Source organism: Mytilus galloprovincialis, chromosome 5, assembly GCF_965363235.1.
Source record: "Mytilus galloprovincialis chromosome 5, xbMytGall1.hap1.1, whole genome shotgun sequence".
NCBI lineage: Eukaryota > Metazoa > Mollusca > Bivalvia > Mytilida > Mytilidae > Mytilus > Mytilus galloprovincialis.
In genome coordinates, this window is record NC_134842.1 from 86,335,541 (window position 1) to 86,362,472 (window position 26,932).

Here is a 26,932-nt window from a genome sequence, read left to right on the forward strand (position 1 = left end):
GACTATCATCGTTTCCTTTAGCCGATTTATCCACTTCCTGACTTGTTGATTATTTTAATTTAATCATGGTTCATTTTTATCCAGTTCTTCATTTGTCAAAATCGAATACGACGTCAATTTTTTTTGGTTTTTTTTCTGACTGTCCTAATGAGGCGTCATGATCAAGGGTGACCATGTCTGTTGACTTCAAATGAAAAGTACATATCTTGTTGCAGATCAATCAAAAAGAAGGAAGACGAATGAATTCATATCGTCTAAAAATTGTTAGAGACATAGATTCCATCACCAAATCTTGTGCAATATCCAGTCTCGACAGTTAAATGTTTAACATTCAGCGAGTCTCATGTTTTGAAATTTGAATAAGAACATTTAACTGTCTCAAAATGACAAAGATCGTATCACACACAATACAGTGTTAGAATCTATATACAAACCTTCCGAACACACAAATGCATAAAGTGTTTAATAAATTTATTAGCCCCGAGTCTAAGTCGATACCACTGATTGAGGACTGTTGAGATTGTCTGCCTTCACAAGGGATAACATACAAGTATCGTACTACCCACCGCAGCGTTGCCTTAAGAAACTAAGGATCCAACTTCATCGGACAAAGTGGACATTTCATGAATGTAATTATTATGTGTATGTCGCTTTTGGTCATAAAGCTTCCAACTTTGTAGCATAGTTACAAATCACTAATTTCCAATGATAGCATATAAAGCGTGTGAAAGCGTGTTTCAAGTGTTTCTCGCATACTCATTCAATATCATTAAGATTTCGAAACAAGTTACAGTTTTTGTTTTTGTTCTTTTTGTATTTGTTTGTTTGTTTGTTTGTTTGTTTTGTAAGAAGTTGTTTTCCTTTAATTTATACCAGAACATTGCTAAGACAACTCATCAAAGATGCTAATTATTATGCTATCAGGTTTATCATTTGGTCGTCGTCACAATCTTAATCAGGGAAGCGGAACTTTACTTTCTCCCAATTCATAGCATCAGCAATCTGAAGAAAGATTACAATCAATCATTATATTGATAATATTCAAATAAAATATTATTTATAGCACAAATATCAACATGTATTTTTAAGAGTTTGTATCTAAACAACTTAAATTGAATGTATTCCTTTACATTTGGTTTTGACGAATGCAAAACATTTCTTGAAATTATCTTACTAAAATTAAGTTGCACTTAAAGTATACAGCATTCCGAAGGTAAACTGCAAACGATTATTTTACGAATTCGTCGTAATCATTACTCAGAAACTACTCTGTCGGTTTTTTCTTATGTTTTATATCTTATAATTATTCTAAGAATGACTGTAATATTTTTGTTATGTTATTTCGAATAGACAGACAAAGTGTTACAGTCATTTCTTATAATTTAATTCTAAATTTCATTTTCAACCGTAGTAAACAATAAAAAACGCTGATGACGTCATGGTCACATGACAAAATAATGTCTATGAGGTGATAAACATAACAACGTCAGCCAATCAGAAGAAGCGTAACATCCAAAATTAAATTATATGAATATAATTTACCTTCAACATGAACATTTAAATTTTTTAGTATATATATAGTTAGACCTTCTACCTCAGTAAAATGTTAATAATATTAAAAAGCACTTATTGGCAACAACTTCACAAACAAGTACCTGGTCTAACACGAAGTTGACCAGACGTTGTTATAACTCCAGCTGCATTAAAGGCCTTACATGTGTACTCTCCACTATCTGTCGTTATCGTATTAATTATCCTCAACCTATGATAAAGACTGCACATGTAACATGTCATACAAAAAGTATTAACATAAAGATTATTGAATTTCTATCACATTTTAGGAAGAAAAAAAATAATACGATGCACACATTTCTAGTTTTAATAATGAACGGTGCTGAATGACCCCATTACGGATTTGTCTCAGCAATCAGTTAACACTTCGCTATTTTGGTATAAGATATTTATTTTTAATTATAATTGATGATCTATATATACTAAGTGCCAATGAAAAGTTTTTCAAAAAAATCTTATAATTTTTATTTTATTTATATTAGAACTTTCAACATTGTATAGTCGGTTCAAAATGACTTTTAAGACCATTTTCGACAACTTTAGGGTTGAGTGATTTTTGAACAAATGCGAAGTACGGGTGAATTGAACGGATATAAACCAAGTTCACCGCTTTTTAACATACGCATCATTTTCAAGATTTTGTCATTTAAAGCTTGGCTAATGTCATGAATTTTCCCGCCCTTATTGTAAAGAAACTGCAATAAATTTCGAAGTAAATGCCAGGAATTTCTGACAGCCAGCGACATGCAGTTTTGGGCATGATCCAATGAAGCCTGTCACAGCATACAATTACGAGAAGACTGAAGTTGTAGCCTCCTCAATAACCCTAATCATCCACAAATTCTACTAAAATGGATCATTTAATGATAAGCCACATCCCAGGGTACAAAAAGCAAGAAACGCTCAGCAAGACCAATACATTTGGTCTCTAAAATATCCGATATCGACTCTGATGGCTTTCCATCACGAGAGTTGAATGGTGGTCACGGTAGAACCTTTGGAGCAATTTCAGTATAACACCATATGCACAGAAATTGTTAAAGAGCACCACAGTCTTTCCTTAGTGACATCTAAACGGTCGTCTGTCGTAAACATCGAATTCTGTAGACCAAAAATCATTCATTATGTACCAAAAACATGAAAAACTGTCAGTGGTGGTAACATAGACATTTGACACCCGCTTTGGCCAAAAGTCATGCTTTTCGCCGGATTTTGGTCCGTTCGAGCAAATTTTGCATCAGCTTTGACATGGTTTAGACGATGAAAACCATCAAAAATATTATAAAGTCAGCTTGAGTTTGCTTTGTTGGACAAGTGGAATAACATTCCTCGGGATCACATTAAACGTCCGAGATGATCAACTCCACGGCGCTGTCAAGATTGCGCTGCACCACGGGGTTGTAACATTTTTTGTTAGGACTGTGGGTTGTTGATTCAACATTAAATGTTTCGTTTACCTATTTCGCCCGAACGATGACAGTGAAACAGTTTTGTTTGATATTGATCTATTGTCAAAATTGTTTATTTTCAAGAACAATTTATGTTGAAAGATTATCATTTCTGATATACATTTCATTTTAAAAAAACCAAGTGTTGTGTTTTCATTGGCACTCAGTATATTTAAATTGTTTGCAGTATGTTTTTTTCACTGTTAATTCTGCACAGGGTATCTTTCTGTTCTTAATTTTAATCTGTTATATTGGTATATCATGTATATCGAGTTGAGGAAGATATTCTTCCGATTTGTAATTATCTTGCCTGATTTACGTTTCTAAGAATATGATTGGTTAATAGCAACCGTGTTAATACCGTGTTTATTTCATATGTGGTTAGAAGACGTAACTTGTTTCAAAACACGGTTAGTAGCTATATTGTAATGTAACATCCCTTTGCATAAACAAAATGGTGTTGAGGGAAAATCTGAAAGGTTTCAACAGACTAAGAAATTGATAATGAACACCAATGGAAGTAGATTCTTAATATTGAAGATTTGATCATTTCGATAAGCCATGCACTTGTCTTAAACTGCCATATGTAAAGATAGTCGATAAGATACATTCGTTGAACATTGTGCTAGTGGATAAATACGATATATTTGAGGTCAGTAAATCCTATATATATCGTATTAGATTACTAGCATTATTACATTAGCACACTATGTAACTTTTAATATTTACCTTGAATATTGTGGAGTTTGTCTCATATTGAAACGCATGGTATTGTTTATTTTCACGCCATCATGAAACCAATCATAATAAGGCATTGGGTCGCCATTAATGTCACATAAGAAATATGCAGTATATCCAATGCACACAGCTGCATTTTCCAACTCTGCAAATTTCTTGATTGTTTGTCCTAGATATATATTAATGAGGAAGTGAATAAGTCAGTATTAGAGTTATGTCAAACAAAAACTAGAGGCTCTAAAGGGCCTGTGTAGCTCGCGTTGGTCTTTGTGCATATCAAACACATGACATACTTCAACATTGTAGACAAAATAGACTTCATGACAAAAATCGATGCTATGATGATCTTGTACTTAGAATTCTCTAGCAGTGTTTAGTTTATTTAGTTTCTCTCTATCTTCTTAAGTTTTTTGCTCAAAACGCAAAAGCGGGTAAAAAATTCGTCAAGCAAGGACAATTACATCTTTGAAGAGTTACCGTCACAGTCTACTAATAATATCTGCGAACTTATACTTTTTAATATTTCCATCTTTGCTTATATTTTTTGTGATCTAGAGTGTTAATTTAACTATTAAAATTTTAATCATTTAAGACATACAGGGACACATGTGTTTTTTCTAAATACCATAGTTCTTATGATAATAGGCAACAATAAAAAAAATGGTGCAATTAGTCAATCATGGGCAATTGCTGCTACAAAAATTTATCTTACAGTTTTGACTGGAATGGCCAATTGGCAAATCTTCTGATGCTGAACATTTTTGCTCAATTCAAATTTTCTCTATTCATAACTTTAAAATAAATAATCGAAAAAATATGCATTTTACTCCTATTTTCTATTTTTGGCCATGGGCTGTTTTTCTCATTGGTCGGATATATTTGACACATTCCCCGTTCCCATTCTTAATTTCATTTCTTTGAGTTAATTATACTCTACGGAAAAGTAACATTAGCAGAAATCTAACTTCTACCACTTAAACTTTGGATTAATTGGGGAACATTGTTTATCTCTATGAATTTAAAATCGCATATGTAAGCGTCACTGATGATCGAGTCTTGTGTAGACAAAACGCGCGTCTGGAGTATTAAATTATAATCATGGTAGCTTTGATAACTATCTACAACTCGCAGAAAAAGTAGAAATGATTGTCAATTCTTCATGCATTGCAAAAAGTAAAAATCACAAAAATACTGAGCTCTGAGGAAAATTCAAAACGGAAAGCCCCTAATCAAATGGCAAAACCAAGCGATAAAACAGATTAACTGTCACATTCCTAACTTGGTACAGGTATTTTCCTATGTAAAAAAAGACATTTGAATAAAGTTGCCCTTACATACATGTATATATATATTTTTTAACTCTTCAGTTTAACTGTTATCCTTATGCTATTGTACTTACCTGCAGTTGCCGAAATCACAGTACAACACAACATGAGCACAGTGACCAAAGTCGACATCAGTGATGGTGGATTTTTTTACAAAAAGAATGAATTTCTATATAATATAAAATGGAATAAGACAATAACAATCAAAACCAAGTTGTAAACAAAGACTAAAAAACCGAAGGACATTTACATCAACAGTTATAAATAATAGATCAGAAACAATACGAACTCCACTTAAAACCGGGAGTGAAATCAGGTGCTCCGGAAGGGTAATCATTTCCTGCATCGTATACGGCACCCGTCGTTTTATTTCTTTGTTCAATTCGGTAATGATGGAAAGTTATCATGACTGAGGAAGAGTATCAGTTATGATTTCTGACACACTTTTGTCATAATGGCAAATCAGCTCATAATGGCTACCGTAAAATTTCTTGAGTGATGACCTTAATTTGATTGATTCATAACCCTGTCTTAGCAACTTTTGAAAAAGCAGTAATCCTGGTTCAAAACAAATCAACGTCCTTTGAGCTAGCTCTATAGTAACGTATCAATTTAGACACATATATTCCATATGCTGGTGCCGCTTGGATGTTGCTACACAGATATGGAAAGTTGACTATGGGAAAATTAAAATCATCGCGTTTTTCATCAATTTTGGTATTCAACCTACCATCAGTAGTCATTTCGAGAAAGGGTCTAAATATGAAGAAGATTTATCTTTAATTTCAAGTTCACTTGGATATATTAAATTTAAGTGATCACCGAATCTATTATTACTAAGAGACAGTATATCATCACAATGTATGTGGTGTTATATAATCATTAAATCAAAGCCGAGGGTGATAATGATTTTCGAGGGTAACAATCTCCTCTAGCACTCTCTCAGCTATGTGTTATTTATATTAATTATTGTTTATAACTGCTGAATTTTACCAAGACGTCACGTACACAATAACGCATACGTTAGGCTGATATTTGAAACAAAAAACAGGACAGGAGTTTTCAGTAAAAAATAAAGCCAGAATGACACACTTTGCAAAAAACAAAAGCAGGATGACAATTTATGAAAAAAGACAGGACTGAATAGTAAGAATATGTTTTATACTAGCATCCCCTCCTCCCCTATCACACATACAAACACAGAGAAAAATGAAATGGTAGTTCACCTACACGACTTCAATTCATACTGACAAAAAAATCAGACAACTATTACGTTCAATGCCATTTTATGGCGTACTCAAATGTGGGCAATATAAGGGTGTTTCCAACTGATTTTCTTTTTTTTAAAGGTCTACACAAAAATTTACTAAAACGACAAATATCTGTTCTTGTCATTTGAATAAGAGATTGAAAATTGTGATCGCACATGAAAACCGTGGTCATGTTTTGTTGGTCAAATAGTTTTTAAATATTATATGTGTAATATAGGGAAAAATTAGAAAGATAAAAACAAGAAAGGAAACAAAAACTATTAGTTTTTACACTTACTTGATTACGAATAAATCCGCCTGAAGATCCTAATATTAGAAATTAGGTTAGTATGGAACAAGGAAAAAGATTGCAGTTAGTTCAAGATATTGATCATCTATCTAATCAGTTGACACTAATTTTATGTAATACAATGTACGCACTTGCAACTCATAGTGTATTTATCTTTATGGTGTTTTTTGTGTACAACGTTCAAAACGTCATAGTAATAGTTAGCGAACTACCAATTGATTTTTTAGGGGAGGGGAAAGGGGGAAGGGTGGGAGCTAGAATTAAATTTTATAAAAGGCAGGACTGACGTTTTTGGTAAAAAATGGGTAGGATGAGCACCTGCAAGTTGGCTAAAAAAAGCAGGCCGACATTTAGTGTAAAAAATGTCAGGATAAAGTTATATTAAAGGCAAGACCGAATAGAGTAAAAAAAAAGTTCCCTCCCCTAAAAATCAAATGGTAACTCCTTTAGTGTCTAATTATTACAACTGCATATATCAACGCGTCAAGATTTGGATTTCTTATGACAAAAGAAAAATTGTGCTAAATCCGTTATTTTTTTTGTTACTTACAATGATATTAACCATTCAAAGAAAACGAAAGCACAAAACTTTTCAACCGCATTTTGCGTAATATTTTAGTCCATGTTTATATTAAGATGATGTCTTATTGAGTCAAATAAAACAAACATTATTGTGAATGCTACCTGAATATTTAAAAAACGCAAAATTACAAGAAATAGTGCACAAACATACACATAGAGAGTAATTCAAAATAGATTTTCAACAACCGATCTGACTTGAATCTTTCTGACAAAATAAACATAGTTTAAACAAGATCGTATATACTATAAAATCAATTTAGTAACTATATGACCATATATTGTCAACCCAGATAAGCATTCCATAATAGTAAGCATTTAATGTATATCACATTTACATAACTTACTTATCTATTTATTGTGGATCTGGATCACAATTTGTAGGCTACGTATATATACAATGTTTACTGTGTTGATCTTAACGATCGCATGCACTGTTACTTATGCAGAAATTGTGCAAAATGCAAATATGGAAAGTTTGTCAGTTGCACCTTGGCACTGTCATGGCTGCACTGCTAGTATATCCAACGACAGTTTGAATGGAAAGCAAAGTATTATGATTTCTCACAGGTACTATTTTAATTTGTATATCAATTAAACAACTTAAAGACTATGCTCAATCACACCCTTAGCTTTGACGAATAGCTTTATATACTTTACAACCTGTTATCAGTGACACATTTGTACTTTATCATAATTATTATATATAGTACTTTTTTTGTGGGGGACGGAGGAGTAATAATATGTGAAAGAAGTCTTCATGATATATTTGCATAAATGATACGATATGTATTTTATTTCATGCTATCATTATTTTAATTTAAGAAATTTAGGTAAACGTGATTTGTTTAGGATTTCAGGAAACTATTTTTCCCACTGTGTTGAAAACCCATTGGTGGTCTTGGACTGTTTTCTACTTTTTGGTTGGTTTGTTGTCTCTTTGACACATTCCTCATTTCATTATCACTGGTATATGACAATATTACCGTGCGCTGATTATTTTCGTACCTTTGCCAAAACAAAAAATAGACAATGAGAAAAAGCCCATACCGCATAGTCAGCAAAGACCCGAAATGACAAAAAACAATTCAAACGAGAAACACTAACAGCCTAACTATGTATTACATAAGGAACATAAAACAGATAGAAACAAGACGTATTTGCTTGCCTCAAGCCAATACTAGTATGTATGAAACTCCTCCCCCTTAACGTACACTGTATGCACCATCTGCTAAAGGACCGGTCGATCATCATATCAAAATTATAGAATTTTTTTAGAATCACTGTCAGAAAAAAAAGTTTGACAGTACAACCACTTGCTAGTGCATCCTAAGTTTTAAACCATCGTTAAAAATGTGATGCCGTTAAGGTAGAGTAATGTCAACTCCGAGCTCTTCCATATACATCCAACCTTGACGGCAGAGCTATGGCAAGGTGGATATTTGTAAATCATCATTCTAATTAAGTTCGTTGATAATTGTTTAGGTGACAAGACCGAAAGGTACCGATATGAGTAGCATTTTAAGATCTACAAACAGTGACTTTCAAGCTGAAAATATAAAAACAATCTCACTGAATTTAACAATATATGTGCAAGTAAACGAATTGCAAAAACAATTTAAAAATCATAAAAAGAACAACATTTTTTTTTAATTTCTTTATCAGATCGGTATAAGTGTTGTACCGTTCATATACATGTGTGTATATCATAAGTGTGGCATACTGAATATTTCAGGCGAGCCGGATGGGCTGGAATTGAACAGACAGTGCAAGTACAACCAAATCATAATTACTTCTTCAATGTACACTTAAAACTCGTTAACCTGGTCACAGGACATATGTATCACCATATCAGTGTAAAGTTCAAATATACAGTAAACAGTAAGCATTTTCTAAGGTTTAAAAAAGGCGACCTCTAGGGATTTAAAACGGGCTCGGTGATATCGTGTTAGCTTGCTAGCTAGCATTGAGTGAAGGCATTCTATAGTTCGAGACCCTGCTGCATCGAACTTATTAAAGAGGTGGCGAAAGATACCAGAGGGACAGTCAAACTCGTAAATCGAAAATAAACTGACAACGCCATGGCTTAAAATTAAAAGACAAACAGACAAATGATAGTACAGTAGACACCACATAGAAACCTTAGACTAAGCAACACGAACCCAATGAAAAAATAAGGGGTGATCTCAGGTTCTCCTGACGAATAAGCAGATGCTGCTTCACATGTGGCACCCGTCGTTTTGGTCATGTTATAACAAACCCGGTAAATATTCTTATTCCGTTAGTCATATTCGTGATTGTAGTTACAACATAAGGAACATATCCGTAACGGCCAACCAACTTGTGATAGCGTCCTTACAATTAACGAAGGGATGATTTCAACTTCACCATTTGAAACTCTTGGTTTTTTAGCTTCCTTATGAGCAGCAACTATCTATCGATGAAATCATGAACTGAAATCATCTCTTTTGTCGTAAAAAAGTTTGTATTTTTTTCTTTTCCGCTTATCACACGTAAAGACGTTTTAACAAAAGTTAGTGTCTGAGATGCAAAAGATGTGACTAGATTGGAGGACATATCAAACTGGATGTAACCATATTGGCTAGCATGTTTTAACATCTAGATTGTCGATCTAGTACAATTGATTGACTGAATGTTCGATGGATAACGTCCAGTGTCAAATTCGGTCAAGTACAAAGCAGAATGATATTCATTTTAAATTTATATGTTTTGACTTTACATGTATGGAATATTAGCCACTGGATGGCACATATTAATTATACATTATTATTGTATAGGAATCAAAGAAAGTTCACATGAAAATGAACATAAAAAATAGATATTTTTTCTTCTTATGCATATGATGTATGATGTCTTCAAAATTCCAAATTATGGTTTAATTTTTAAAATGGAACAAGTAATGAAAATGGTATAATTCGTTTTCATTTTTGAAACTTATTGTTTTATTCATTGACTTTGTATAAGTTCAAGAAAAACGAAAAATTAATTTAATTGGATTATAACATACTCTTTGAAAAAGTCTTCATATCTATAGTTATTAATGAAAAAAAAATTAGTTTAATCTTAAAAAGGGCTGTCAAAACTACAATCAGTACACATTGTAGTAACTCCCTTAATAATAATAAAAAAAAAAAAAACAGACTTCGTTCGTATTTTGCCCGGATGCATTTCAGATCATGCCTTTACTGGAAATCATTTTGAGTGAAGTAAAAACGACAAGTCAGACTGGTTTTGTAATTCTTGAACTTACAAAAAAAAAAAAAAAACAACAAAACAACAAAAACACCAAGAGTTATCGTTCATACAATAATATGCTGTACACCTCTATAATATGTTCTATTGTAGGTCACGTTCACTATGTCAGAATAAGTTACTCACCGATGCAACAAGTCAGTTTTGGTTATCAAGAAATAGGCGGAGATTTTCATGTTCCGAATGGTAAATATTTAAATTCGAAAGAAACGAAAACGAGTTAAATGAAAATTCCAAATTATGATCAACTTTTAAAAAGGTATGGCAAATTCAAATGATCATCTTCTGAAAAATGAATTAATTTTAGTCACAGGGGTAACACCAGAATGTTAAATGACATACTGGAGTTTACTCTAGAAAGGTCTTAGTATTTTTTAAACTTTTATAAACAGAATTTCAAAAGTGTTCCATAAAGTTAAGATATTAGTAATTGCTATTGTAATTAAATACGTATAGGGGCCTATGTTTTTAACACATTTCATTTGATTGCTAGTGGATGGTCACAGATCGTTGTCAATATAATTGAATGTTATGCGAATGTCATTTTAGCTACGTTTTTATTCTATGATATATGTGTGGTTTATACTTTTCACAACACCATACATTGTTTTATAATGATTATAGCTTTATTTGACTTATTCCTTGACCTTCGATTATAAACTGCATCAATAAAAACATTGAAAATTGGTGTTTCCTTCAAATTATTTTTATACGGAAATAACCACTTAACTTCAACGGGTTGGGGGGGTTTGTGGTGTGGGGTGGTTACATGTTTTTCTTAAAACAAATATTTTGTTCCAAAATTCTATGAAAAAATATTGTGGTCAAGCAGATGACCAAATGTTTCTGAATTCAGACTTCCCCCTATATCATAGAGCAAATTTTGAACTGATAGCGTCGAAAAAATAAACAAAAATAATTTTCTGATTCAAAAACCCTCCCCTTTTCAAAGTAGAATGGTAGCTCACTTAATCCGACGATTTAGATAAAAAGTAAGATCACAAAAATACTGAATTTAGAGGAAAATCAATTCGGAAAGTCCATAATCACATGGCAAAATTAAATAACAAAACGCATCAAAAACGAATGGACAAGAACTGTCATATTCCTGACTTGGTACAGGCATTTTGAAATGTAGAAAATGGTGGATTAAACCTGGTTTTATAGCGCTAACCCTCTCACTTTGATGACAGTATCGTCAAATTCCGTTATATTTACATTGATGCGTAAACTAAACAGACACAATAAACAAAATAGTCAAAATATGGGTACATCAGTCATCATCGTATAACAATTTTAAAAGGAACAATTTAACAGAACACAAAAACATCTATCTACAAACACATTTGTTGATTTGTGTGTCTGACGTCAGAATTTTTTTTTGATACGTCACATAAATTTGTCGTTCAATGTCCATGCAAACAATTTTAAAATTTACATAGGCAAAATTTGCATAATAAAAAATTAATTTGAAATTCCTAGGTGTGAACAGTATAACCATATATATTGAAATAAACGAAGCTGGTGCTAACTATTTACTGGACGATGCAACATTACAAGAAATAACACCAAACACAAACTGGAAAGCAGAAGCACAAGCAAGGATTGAAAAAATCAAGAAAGCTCCTCTGAACATTAAGTATGTTCATTATTCAAAATTTTAAATTTGGAAGTAACACAGAAAGGAGGTTAAACTTATTTTAGGTAAACGAATCAACTACAAGTGAAAGCATGTGACAACAAAGATCTACTTTATCAATAAAATTGAGAATAGAAATTGGAAAATTGAAAATGGGAAATGAGAATGAAAAAGTAGAAGACATTGTTTTGATACTAGATCAGTTTCACACTTTTATGTGTGTTACTTTGTTTTGAAATACAATACTTTTCGAAAGAATGTTATAATAAATGATTATCTCCAATCTTTTTTACATTTAAAATTAGAACCTTCTTTCTTTCAAAACTATGAAAAATAACAAGGATTTTATAACATTTTCATAAACGGATTTTAAAAATATATGTAATAAAATTATGAAAAGAAAAGTGAAAGGTTAGCTGAAAAAAAATGGCACTCCATGGAGTTATCGTCCTTTCCTCCTTAATTGATGAAAGGACGATAACTCTGTCTATATGGGAGATTGCAGTATAGGAGGAGTGAACATCCTGAAAATCATTGACGAATCTGTATATAACAAACTCATTACTAAGTTTTAGACTTACATATTTGTACCCTAAACCTTGTACTGTTGCCCAAACTCACAACCATAACAATTTGAAACTAATGTACAAAAAAGAAACGGTCTATAGAGGGAAAAAAATCAGGTATTAACATTCTGTGCTTCAACAAACCTAAATCGGCTATGAACGAATTTCTGGATGCGATTTATAGAATAGAGAATTAATATAATGGCCAAAAATAATGAATAGAGAAAAGTCAGTCAAATGAAAAAGAATAGTGAATAATGGCATTCAAAAGAATAAAGCATAACTGTAAAAAAAATCAAGAATAACATACCGATTACAGAATGAACCAAGTACAGAATAAAGAAATCATGTGGTAACAACAATATCTAATTGTAAAATGATTTTCAAGTGAATTTTACAGAATCAGCGTTATTGTCAAAGTTTTTTAAAAAATCAATTGTTTCGAAACACTATTATTTATCCGTATATACAAAGTTAATCTACCCCAGCGATACTTAACCTCCATTTTGCTATTAGAACGATCACAAAGGCTGACCAAAAGTGCCAAAGCGTTGTCTTTTACAATGTTTGAAATCAATTGCAAAGTCATGAAAGTCACTTTGTCTCTTTGAAATTTTATGGTGGTTTTATCTGTCTCTAAATTTAATCTTGATTGTTTTTTTGGGGTTCTCCTTATCATTTTAGAAAAAAAAAATATAAAAACTAAAAAAAAATCCAAAACAAATCAGATTTTTTAATCTGATTTTTTAATAAGGATCATTACTCTCATAATGCAGATGTGAATTAATTAAAATTCATATACATTTTGGTAAAAAATGGTATTAAATACAATGCAATGTTTTTGTATATTTGTGCTAACTACTAAAGAAAACTAAGTTTTTGACCGTTTTTATCAATTTTAGGATTGAGAATCATGACAATGCTGATACAAGTGATTTTAAGATTGAAGTAAGTATACGTGAATCGGGGGTCTCATTGGGGGGTTCCGATCCCGGATCCCGCTTACTGTTTTGTCAGATTTCCGTATTCCGCTTACACTATGTACGTAAGCAAATCTCATTTTTTTGTCATTTCCTGGGTCCCGCAAGACCTCATTTCCCGTTTTCACGGCACAATAATTTGACTTTCACGTGTCACGCTTACAAAAAATCGGCAATCCCGCGTCCCGCTTAGACCCCAATGAGACCCACTGAATCGTAATCATCATGTTTAAAAGCTAAAACTTTGTAATTGAACAAAAACTATGTATTTGATACTCATATATCTAATATTACATCCCAGCTCCTTTGTTCTGACAGGGGTGATCTGAGCCGGAGCCGGATCACCCCTACCTGATCACCCCAGTTTGAGTTTCTGTGTTATGCATGCTTTCCTTTGTTCTGTAACATTTTGGCGGGAATGTCAAATCCACTATAAAACTTATAATTAATTATACGGAAAAGACTATCTATCAAAATTCAAGTAGGAAAAATCAATTGTATATGCAGGGATTCGAACTCGAGACCTTTAGCATATAAAGCTAGGACACATACCACAACACCAGGACGACTGGATTCGAACCTTTTTCGTTAATAAGTGAGTTGTCAGACTAATTGTTCAATTTGATTTTACACTTTTTCAAAAGTAGGAAGAGTCGGTTAACAAGAGTGGGGCGATATAGTGTGGGCCGATTGGCAAGTGGGGCGCGAGTTGACATTGTTTTATATCTACTCATCGTGTTCGGGGGTCATAAAGGGTATACATCATAAAGTAATATATAAAGTACATTATAATGGTTGTGTGACGTTCTAAACTCGATTTTATGAATTGTACACGGTTTTTCGGCTGGAAAAAACAGCTGGGATGTAAAATAATTATCCCATTCGGACTTGGTGTGTTAGTGTTAGATCACCCTCTGACCTCCGCCATCGGGGTGATCTTACACTGACATAACGCGTCCTTGTGGGATAACTATTAAATACAATGAGTTCTTAACACGTTTTTTTTTTTTTTTTTTATTCAAACTTAAGACGTTTGGAATAAGCTACAACGGAAACTTTTCATCTTGAAAATGATTCATCAGAGCCGTGAAAGGCAAAATGTATGTTGGAGTAAATAATAGTGATGGGGAACGCTAAAACTAAAAGGTAATAGTATAACAGAAAAATGCATTGAGTGTGTAGGTATAGGTACATGCATCATTATCAGGTTAAGTATACCACTCTCCTGTCGGAGTAGTCTAGTCCTTAAAACAGATAGATTGGTTATTTGTCGGACTAATCTTCTCTTCAGGGAGGGTAGTATACCTTACCTAATAATGACTTCACGGTTTAGCTAGCTAACAAACTAGTCAAAGATATTACCATTACCTACACATTCTATGCATTTTACTGTAATATGGACTTTTGTTTCATGTCCATTTCTTAGATCAAACAGGTAAAGAGTAGTTTTGCCTTTGGTACGGCTGTCCGTGCAGATATTATGATGGACCAGAACAAGAAGGCGTATCATGATTTCGTGTATAACAACTTTGAATGGGCTACTATTGCAAACAATCTGAAATGGAGGCTTATGGAGTTCACACAGGTAAACAACTGTAACAGTATACTTTTATTTCGTACGAAAATATTTCATTTGATAGCTGATATTTCTAACCTCAAAATAGAATTGATTTTTAACGATGTTTGTGTTGCCAAATAATGCTGTAATTTCCCTATGACTACGAGAGGAGTACATACAAAAAAGGTCTAATTAATCATTTTCATTTTCTACTAAATCTTTTTTCTTTGAATTACAAAGAGACCATTTTAGCTAATTTTGTCAACGCAGTATCATGTTGGTCGAATTACGCATATTAACAACCACCGAATCATTGTTTGTTGATCGAAAATAATCTTATTAAATTAAAAAATAAAGTCGGCAGCTTTCTGGATTTTTTTTCATCAAATGTTGCTTTTAATGCTTTTGTGTTTAGATACATAGTGTAATCTTTTCACTTGTATTTCATTGGTTAAGCTATTGTTCAGATTCATCAGTAGGAATTGACAAATACTGCTATGTTCACACCACTTAATCCTCTCTGAGAACAGACATCATTTAATGAAATTTGACCTTGAATGCACCTTTACTTTTACAAGTTATGACTTCGACGAAGTGTTGTCTCATTGGCACTCATACCACGTCTTCTTATATCAATCTAAGAAAATTTTCACGACCAGAATTAGGCATATATGTATATACAAAAACTTAAAATGAATTAAGTTTTATTAATGTCCAGCCCATGAAAAAAAAAACGTTTAGGGTTTCTGTACTCAGACATTAAACATATAATGTAAATACTTACTGAAAGGTTATATATTTTTTTCAACACTTGTTTTACTGTGTTTCTTTTATTCATTTTCTCCTCATTAATTGAAAGGCAATTCATTTTATGAAGGTTTGAAAATTCCGGGTCATACTAGTTGGAATGTGTTAATACAATTAGGTCCAAGGATCTGATTACTGAATATCGAAATACATTTTTTGTACCTTATACACTCCTTAAAAATAATATATATTACAGGGTCATCCAATCTGGAATAGAGGAATTCCAGCATTGAACCTTCTCCGTTCTAAAGGGTAGGCTAAATAAAATATAATATGATACTTTTCAAAAGGAGTAAACATTGATATAACGATATAAAACGGTAAAATGTTTACCACAGCAGATACGAATTCCGACAATTAATTTCCGTTCAGCAATGATCGAAGCATAGATTCTTAGAAAATTTTAGACCTAATATTACTCGATTTATTTCACTTGACTTGGCGGGGTTTAACCGATTCGCTCACAAAAAAAAAACCAGTCCATCTATAGATATGTGTTATAGGATAAACTCATCAATGAAGTGTCCAGTCATTCTTTTGTAAATTCCTTTGTTGACACTGATAGATGATTAGAAATAAGAAATACTTATAACGGCAATCATCCACACACATCTTCAGATAGACTGTCCTTAAGTAAATTTAAACGTAAGCTCCACCCTAACCGTTGAAATACCATCGGTAATACAAACGTTGAAGACTGAAAAGATCCCCCCGAAAAGGACGACAAATATATACAACATCCGGTGCGTTGTTATCTCAAAGCACAGGAAGTATTTATCACTAGGGCAATATTGCAAGTAAACTGGTTACCAATTCCATCTAAAGCTTCACACCTAAGTCAGTGTAGCGATAAGTGAACACAATATGGGTCCAGTTGATTTTTCTAGTGATTGGTAAACGAGAGAGACAAATACCAAAGGGACGCTCAAAATCATAAGTCGAAAATAAACTGACAATGTCAAGGTGTCATAGAAAGCAGACGATATAGAAGTACCCACTAAAAACAAGGATGGTTTACAGGTGCTCCGGAAATGAAAACAAATCCTGGTCCACATTTACAAGTAGACGTATAAAATCGTGCTGATATATAGTGCACGTCTTATTTACAAAGACAAAAACATATGAAACCAAAGGCTTGACGAGATGTTAGCCCATTAACTCGTTAACAAATCCGTCATAGGTCATTCGTAGTTAAAATTTAGAATAAATTACATAAGGTTTTACTAGACCGCGACACTCTAAGTAAAAATTTCAAAGTGCTACCTAGCAAGGTAACAGTACAAAGGAGTGCATATCACCGAACTCGGATTCTTCATTCTGACATCGAGTCGACTAATGCTCGCTCTTTCTAAATACTGCGTGGTTTGTGGAGAGACAGCAAATGCAAATACAGATTATCAAGTTTTTGGTTTATCCTGGCCAGGGGTGCAACCAATCACCTTCCGTATTCTCCACAATACCATCGATGTTACACTTTAAACAATATCCCATTTGTATGCTGAGTTATCTATCTTAAATGTTTTTTCTAAACATACACTATTAAATGTACATTTGCATCGTTAATGTACATTTAATCTCTAAGTAACTTGCGTATGACATTTTCAGAATGAAGGTCAGAGGTCACAATATGTTCTGGGGAGTACAACATAATTGTCCAAAATGGATTTTGAATATGACTTCATCAGATCTGAACAATGCCATGCATGCTAGAATTCACGGAATGATGCTTCATACCACAGGAAAGTACGTATCATTTTAACAAAGTTGCAAATATAATATCCTGTTTCCCGGTACTAGGTTCCAGGTATTATTATAAAAAAATATTGTGTGCTTTTCATTGAAATATTTTTAAATAATTACAGTTCTTTTCTATTAACAATGCAATTAATTACGCATTAAAAAAAAACAACATATTTTTTGCTCCTTTCATCTTCACCAATTATTCATTTTTTAAATAATGCTTACAAACCTAATATACGATACAAAGACGGGATGAATATTAGATAGGAAAGATGCTTGTCTGTCCATAAATGTCGAAACAGCCTGGTATCTAGTGTTTACAATAAAAGCACTGTATACTGTCGATAACTTTAACACCATTCGGAAATCATATTATTACACTTACATGAATAACGATCTGTCGGTCTATATCTGCTTGAATATATTTTGATGAGTGTCTTCGTATCTCTGTTTAATTAGCAATTCGACAATTATTAAACAGATGCAAACGTAGGCTTTAGTCAAGAAAACAAGAACAACTGTGCCATACTTTTGCTAATAATATATAATAAAGAGACTAGATATGGTAGATGCTGGCTAATATATTTATTGTAATGTATAAGTTGCCGTACGACTTTCAACGATGCAACACCTCCTTGGTATATCATGCAAACACAGTTTTCTTTTTAAACAAGTTATACATATGTATTAGTATGTATCTAGTTAGTATACTTAAGTACTTTCCCTTTCAGAGTTGAACACTGGGACGTAAACAATGTGAATTTGCACGGCGATTTCTACGAACAACGCATGTCTAATCCTAACATTACTATGAAAATGTTTGAATGGATGAGATTACAAGATAAAAACATGAAACTATTTTTGAACGAATTTAACGTCGTAATGGATTCTTCTGCGACAACAGTACGTACTTGCATATATACCTCGTATACATTATGACCTAGATGGAGAGTTGTCTCATTAGCACTCAAACCATATCAAGTTCAATATCAGCCAAAGAGCCGCATGGCTCGAGGGCTGATATTGACCGAGGGCTGATGATACATGCGATATTAAAAATGACATGTTATAATGTTTTTATCATATGCTTCAACAATGGCGAAAAATAACAGATTCATATATTGAACCTTTTACGTGGTTTTCAAATAGAAGTTCAAAGAGTGAAAAGTTCACGGACGTCGGACCCAAAATTTAGTACATTCGATATGTAATCTTTCTATCATATGCCTCAACAGAGAAGAAAAGCATTTTAATATGGACGAATCGACAAAGTAAAATAATTCAACAATATAATTAATGAACACTGTTTAGAAAAGTCAACTTTTCCAAAGCAACTTTCTAAATTATGTTTGAAACTTTTAAAAATGCATTTATTTAATATTTTATTTATTTTTCATATTTTATTATTATTTTACACAATATACTTTTCTGTATCCAAATAATTGTTTTGTACACTACTTTGTAATATTTTTCACTGAAAACGTAGTATTGAGGTGTAGTTTCCGGAATATGCCTAGTATCACCAGAATGCCATGCGATAACGTTACAGAAAGGCATGTGAAAACAATCGAAGCATGTGATAAACTTTTCATATCAGCCCACTAAGCACCAATTCGAAAAATATGGAATTTACGAAAATTTAATGCTATTATCATACAGTAACAATTATGTGTTTTTTTTGTCTAAGTATATGATAATATGAGTTTACATTATTTCATCATGAAAACCAACCCAAAAACAATGAAAAGTAAGCAGTTTCTGCTTCCTTTTTTAGCAAGCGCCACGTTTTCATAACGAATAAGAATTAGCGTTCCGTGATTTTATTACACAATGTATGATGCAAAACAATGACATGTAAAGTCATAGAAAATGAAAACGAAAAATTTAAAACTTTAAAACTTGCGGATAAGAATTGGAAAAAATCAAAATGCAGAAGCTGAATTCAAACATATTTCACACCATTAGAATACATAATTCATCTTACTTCTAAAATGTTGTTTTTTTTCACCTTAAATTTTACATAAATGACTGTATAAGATTAATGACATGTAGGTTACCGTTGCCTAAAATTTGATACTATTTTCAAAAAATACATGCATTGCTCTGAAATTTTGATGTATTCGTCTTGTACTCTTTTATGTTAACAAAAATGGCAATCTTTAATTCAGGCATATAGAAACCAGGGTAAAATTTTCAAAACTTCTGGTGTACCTATTTATGGACTTGGTGTACAGAGTCACTTTCATTCAGTTCCAAAAAGTATCGACGTGGTGAAGGTATGTTTATGGTTAAGGTTTTTTATTAATAAAAATTGCCAAAAAAAGGAAATAACAAATGTTTTGAATCAAAGTCAGATTGATATCATACTATGATACAATCTTAAGTTTGGAGTTGCAAATAAAGGGCAAATAAAGGTAACAAATACAACACTGAAATATTGGACGCATGGAACACGACGTCTGCATCTTGACTTTGTCGTATGTGTGTGTACAATTTTTATTCTTTAAAATCACAACTTTTTTTTTCAATTAATTTGACAATGTTTGATGTGTATGAAATGTACAATCATGGTTCTTGTGTATCTATTTGGTGTATCCGTTGTCATTAATGTACTTGTGTTTTTTAAGTTTATAATATATTGATCAGATGGGACTATAAGAAGATATCGAGTATAACCCGACGAGACAAACAAACAAGAAATAAATTGAAATATAAAAAGGGTAATTTTCGATCTTCAACAAAGGAAAAGTGTCTGTATATTAGGATGGTTGTCGATCCACCACACTCCAAAACTTGATTATAACATTTCATGCTTACTGAAACCTTTTTTATATCTACAATGTGTTGAGGTGACGTTCTTCTAGTCCAACTTTAAACCTCTCAAATTATTATTTATTTGTCACAGTACCGGTTAGATAAGATAGCTGAAGCTAATTTACCACTCTGGATCACCGAACTGACAATTCACGAGGTAGACGAAAACAAAAAGGCGGCCGTCTTAGAAGACATCTTGACTTTATACTTCAGTCATTCATCTATTCAAGGAATTATATTTTGGGGTTTTCAAGAATCGTCGATACATGATCATGCTGCGTCCTTAACGTCAAATGATATTGTGGTGAGTACATTTTATTTTTAAAATTTCAAATCTTATAGATATTATTTAAATGTTTTTACATTCAAGCTTGTTATCTTATTTAACATAATTTATCTGAACTTCAGTAGTTTTAACTAGTTCAGTAAGATTATCAGCAACAATGTATAATGGTCTTAAACTAGAATAATTATTGTACAGTGTAATTAAAAAAAGTACTTCCGAGTTTTGCAACTTAAGATTAAAAAGGGATACAATGACTACATCTGAAAAGCAGGATTTAAAAAAGAAACTAACATTTTATTTAAGTTCCTAGCTTGTTTGATGATCTAGTGGAGATCCCTTATTTCTTTAACTATTTACTTTTTTAGATTAGTTTTCCCAATTCTTTATTTGTTTTGCCTGTAATTCTATATTTTGTATATTTAAGCACCCCTTTTTCTTTGTTCTTCAATCCCCCTATTTTTCAGCGCTTTATTCTGTTATTGTTGTACAGTATTCTCTCTTCTGAAATATTTATTCATACCCTCGTTGTAATCCAACCGATCAAAGGAATGGCTAGTGCATCATAATAAATATATCAAACAACACTCTACACATTCTCACTTTAAATTAGCAAGTAAACTCACTTGCCAATCTGTACCATATCTGCGCTTTGGTCCGGTTGTTGTCTCTTTGATATGTCCCTCATTTACATTCTGATTTTTTTTTCATCTTGTGCTTCTTGTTTTTACAGCCAAATGCCGCAGGAAGGAAGTACCAAGAACTGTTTCATAAAACCTGGCGTACCAATGAAGTCCACCCAGTTGCTTCGACTATAAATGCCAAAGGGTTTTTAGGAGATTACGAGTTGACATTACTCCATCAAAATACAGTTATTCATACTGAAAATTTTACTCTAGACAATAATGGCGCAAACCCAACATTTCATATCAGGGGAACAGGTAAAACTTTCTTAATACTAGTATTAACATTTGTTTTAATTCCGTCAGTTAAATAGTGTTTGATAGGGAACAAAAAAACTGAATGCAATTGCAATAATGCATCTATTAGGAGACAAAAAAAAACCATAATATACCATATAGTCAACTGGAGGGAAAATTTTTAACCATAGAAATAGGTCTATATAATATGTTGAGCACATCCAATGGTGTCCCATCTACACCAAATGGTCAAAATAACGAAACAAGCACTGAAGGAATGTATGAACAAACATTCTTTACTATAAAGAACTTACAAAAAAGTAATGCACACTAAATACCCTTTAGGTTGTTTCCTAATAGAAATAAAGTATTAATTTTGCTTTATTTAACTTATACATCCCGACAACAAAAAGACAGCGGGAACAGATCTGACAGTACTCGCAGCTATCTGACAGCTAGTTCAAAGCCACTAACAACTGATAAAAAAATCATGCATCTATGCCTATCGGTAACAGTCATCATGTATGTAAATGCTGAAGTGAGTATGCCTTTTTAAAATGAGGTGTAGATATTTGGTTATTTACTGTTTCATAATAAAATCTGTGTTCCTGTTTTATTGCTTTTAAATTTTTATTTCATCTTTTGGATGGACGCTTTTTGCACCGCAGTCATCCAATCAATGTCTGTTTTTTTTGCAGGTTCTGGGGTCCATGTCGCACAGGTCGCTTTTGGATAATACTCACACAGGTTCTAATGACAAATCTCACCTGAGATAATAAAACTAAAAACTGTTTCAACGTTTTATACTTCTCTCTAGATATTGAATGATTGCCAAAACGAAAGATATTCAACAGAGTTTTAGATTGTACAACACTATTTTCAATGTAATGATTCCATGATAAAACAATCATTCTGTAATTCTAAACATCCAATCGTATATACTTGTATGTGATATCAATAATTCTAGTAACCCGGATAACTCAGTACCTCCCCGTTATCGGTTGTTCCTACTTGTGAGGTTAATGAAGTAATTGTAGATCAGCAGAATATTCAGACTTAATTATTCGGGTCATTTTTCCATATGAATCTTTCGTGTAACGTGTTGTTTTTTTATTTTATTTTTAAAACTGTTGATATAAATATCCCTTGGTTCTGTGAGTCTTTGTTTACTCCTTTGTTTTGATTGTTATTGTCTTTGAAACGCTAAACATGTGTATCGATCTATTCTTAGATGTATAGTTTCAGTGATAGCACTACATATGCGCCACCATTGGGACATGCGTTACTAAACCTTTCGGCAAAAATAAAGTCATCTCAATGTTCATGTAAGAGACAACTCTCCATAAAAAAAAACCTATTTTATAGACGTTAACATTTATAGATTACCATTCCGCCTTCAACGCCCATAAGAAATTGGATATGCACATACAGAATATTGAGGGGTTAGTATAGTTGAAAAGGACTTTACTTTATCACATTGATATAAAGCAAAAACATTAACCAAAAACAAAAACACAAACTTGACGTTGCAGATTATTTTTACACTCCAACCTTCTCCATAAAAAAGTGAAAAAAGAAAATGAATACAGATTTTCGAAAACTAGCAGTTATTTTAAAACAACTAGTTCATAGCCAATAACAAACATTTAAAAAAAATAATTCCTTTAAGAATAAAATGTATTGACTCACTGTCAGATCTGATAGGAAACTTCGAAATCGTTTATACTACATATTTTGTTCTTGATTCAACTCACCAATGGACTATATCTTAAGTACATTGAAATAAAACATTTCTTAATCTTGAATTGAAATGCACTAATATTGTACAGTCGACTCTAAAGCTTTAAGCAATTTGTCTTTTTTTGTCCCTGTTGGATACGCTTAGACTTGTTGATAATGTTCCTTCATCCAAGCATATCTTGGATGTGCAGGATGAAGGTCATTCTTAGAATATGAGCCTGAGGCTCGAAAGTAATGAATTAGCTTAACTTCTCTATAAGGGGTGAAGCTTACATGTAATATCTCTGTTTAAAGAAACAAACTATAACCACCAGACCATAGATGGCCAGTGACCTTGACCCTAGTATATAAGCACCTGTTCCATAATAACTTGTCATAATTTAAAGCAAGTTTGTGTCGACCAAATATAAAACCCATTTGAAAAGGGTGGGTCTGACTGATAATCCCTAGGGTGGGAATTAATTACTTTCGAGCCTCAGGCTCATATTCTAAGAATGACCTTCATCCTGCACATCCAAGATATGCTTGGATGAAGGAACATTCTTATTCATATTTCGCCTTCGGTCTCAAGTAATGAATTAGCTTGTTTAAAGTGTAGACACAAACTAAAAACAATTTTTATATAAATGCCAACATTTAATAAAGCATAGAAATCACAAGATCATCCAGTAACTTCAACTGAAGAAAAGTGTTTTAGTACTGATATTATTCACTTTCCTGTTATAGAACTTATAAAAAGTTTTACCATACGTCCAGACTAAGCTGTTGCCAAAATGTCTTTAATAGAACATCCTGAAGCTAAATGCACTTATGAGTAGGTTCCTCTAAATGAGTAAACCTTAAAACCTCGGCTAAAATTAGAACTCTCTCTAACTATCTAAACTTTACGAAAAGACTTAGATGAATTCTCTCACATATTTTGTACACAAAACATGATAAATCATTGTCTTAACAACACAAAGTTTTGGTTTATCAAAACCCTTGATCACCTCATTAGGTAGACTAACTAACAGATCTAGTATTTTTCAAAAACTCATGTATATGAAAAAATAAAGTGCCATGTCTCTGAATGAAAGACATAGAATGTAAATCTACAGCTGATAACGATTGTACTCTGGCAGTTGTAGTCAAGGCAAATAAAGACGCAATACAGTATAAAAGACAGTCTTCGATGTTAAATCCTTTAATGAATATAAAGAACTTAAAAAAGATAGCACTAATCATCTCCACAGTGAAAGAGTATCTAACTCTTCAATTGCAGATTCAGGTTTAAGCAACCATTCACACATACATGTTGTAAACAAACAAATTTAGTAACATCTACTTCTAAAGGATCAAGTCTGTTTCAACATAGACCAAGTAAAATTCACATTAAACATGCTGAATATGAAAAGCTTGTGTTAACAAAAAATTTCAATAATCAATAACATCCTTTTTAGATGGTGATAAGGAATTGGTTCTCTTTGAACACACCAAATAATGAAATTTCTCAAAAAATATTAATAATGCTTGATTACAGATGCATGGTCTCCAAGATGAAGTGTAAATATATTTTACAAATGATTCTGAAATCTTCTGTTTATATTAAAGTGATTTCTGAATATAATACAAACGTTTTTACCCTACCGCACAATCAACCCTTCAGGTGTTGGTTCACTTATATTTTTTACAATATACAGTTAAATTAAGTCTCTTCCTGACGGAAAAGCATTCTTCAGTAAGCAACATTGTTACTAATTTTTATCCTTAGCAGTTTAACTGGCAAATAAATTAAAATTGGTCTTAGGAAAGAAACCCAACTCTGAGCAGGCCAAAAAGGAATAATCAAAAGAGCCTTCTGAACTTTATCACTAATAATTTTCTTTAAAATTATCTCCAACAATGAAAAAGATGGGAAAATATAAGGTCTTAATTCTGACCATGAAAAGTACAAACAACTCTGAAAGGAGCTTGTTGGTCAAAAGACAATGAATCAATTATATACAGATTTGAAAATGAAAACGTGATAACAACAAAACAAAATTATCTTCTTTCAATTGCCATCCTGTTGAATCTGTAAATTTTTTAGACATATGACAAGCATCAAAATTTTCTTACCAGGAATATAAAGAGCTGTGACAAAAATGTTCTTTCTTGAACACCAAGCCCAAATAATGAAATATTTGTAGTAAGCATGTTAAGTGACAAAGAGGTTATACCTCCTATTGCATAATAAAAGCTACTGAAATTGTATTTTCTGATTGTATAACTTTCTGTGACTAAAAATTCCTCTTTAAAAGAAAAATATAGCCAACAATTCTATGAAATCTATATGAAATGAGTGCATGTTCTGAAAGAAGCTCCATCTACCAAAAGAAAAATTTTGTTCAAATTTGGATCCCAAATCCTTCTAATGAGCCATCTGGTCCAATCCAAAAACTTATTTGGATGAGTCTATAAATCAATTTTTAATTTCTGAGTTTAAATTGTTAAAAATTTCACCTATTGATGATAATAAACACTGAAACAACTATACAGAGTTTCAACATTATGTCTTGCCATGTTTCTGCAATGTAACATTCCCACAGATACTGCATTAAAAGCATGTGCCACAAGACCAATATATGATGCAAATCATCTATAATACAGTTACACAATTCTATTTAAGAAGAATTTCCCAAGGGAGATAATTTTACCATTTCTCATCTGTCAGAAAAAAACTTAAATAGCTCAGTATCAATAATATGACAAAGGAAAACAATGTGCTTCCAAGGAATGAGTACCAACTTCTCAAAATTTATTCCGAAGCAGAGCTTATCAAGCATTTCCACCACTTCTTCTGTATTCACAATACAACCATCTAATTCTGATCCATAATAAAAGAATCATCAATGTATAAACTATAGCATGTATATACTTCAAGTGAAATTATTTCATAAAAATACATAGACAGGTTTTAAAACCTTAGAAAAAACTCTTGATGCAGAAGCAAATCCAAAACAAAGAACATAAATATCATATCAAAGTCCTTTCCACATGAATCAGGACATTGTGATATAATCATAAATGATACTTAAATATGCATCTGTGAGATCTATAGATGTTAGCTCTGATGTTAGCTCTCTCTATATATATAGATAATTATCCCTGAAATTACATCTAAACAAAAGATAAATGGTCCTGCTCCAAATGCTGATTAGCCACAAGCTAAGTTTGTTTGAATATTTCAAATAGATAACAGGCCTTGAAAACCAACTTTCTTAGGAACTAAAAAAATATAGGAAATAAACTGATTTTCCAATGATCGATCAACCTCTTAAATAGCTCCCTTGGCTATGAAATTTTTGGACTTCTGAAATTATTTCATCCTTATGAAAGGTTAAATGTATTTTATTAAAAAATGATGAACCT

The 26,932-nt window shown here is 32.3% G+C and overlaps 2 protein-coding genes across 2 annotated transcripts; one reads left to right on the plus strand and one right to left on the minus strand.

Moving 5' to 3' along the window:
* Positions 1-896: 896 nt before the first annotated feature.
* LOC143074806 (immunoglobulin domain-containing protein oig-1-like) lies at positions 897-6,746 on the minus strand. The gene is made up of 5 exons (XM_076250068.1): positions 6,632-6,746; positions 5,158-5,252; positions 3,750-3,927; positions 1,656-1,762; positions 897-1,002 (listed from the first exon to the last, which is right to left on the minus strand). Exons 2-5 carry the CDS (start codon positions 5,213-5,215, stop codon positions 995-997), a joined length of 351 nt encoding a protein of 116 aa, XP_076106183.1. The 5' UTR covers positions 5,216-5,252; positions 6,632-6,746; the 3' UTR covers positions 897-994.
* An 831-nt stretch (positions 6,747-7,577) lies between these two features.
* LOC143076604 (uncharacterized) lies at positions 7,578-22,594 on the plus strand. Its single transcript, XM_076252426.1, has 13 exons — positions 7,578-7,792; positions 8,958-9,103; positions 10,589-10,681; positions 11,978-12,134; positions 13,603-13,648; positions 15,107-15,265; positions 16,242-16,297; positions 17,651-17,788; positions 18,517-18,688; positions 19,954-20,061; positions 20,691-20,903; positions 21,616-21,823; positions 22,501-22,594. The coding sequence occupies exons 1-13, from the start codon at positions 7,623-7,625 to the stop codon at positions 22,536-22,538; spliced, it is 1,704 nt and encodes a 567-aa protein (XP_076108541.1). The 5' UTR covers positions 7,578-7,622; the 3' UTR covers positions 22,539-22,594.
* Positions 22,595-26,932: the final 4,338 nt, after the last annotated feature.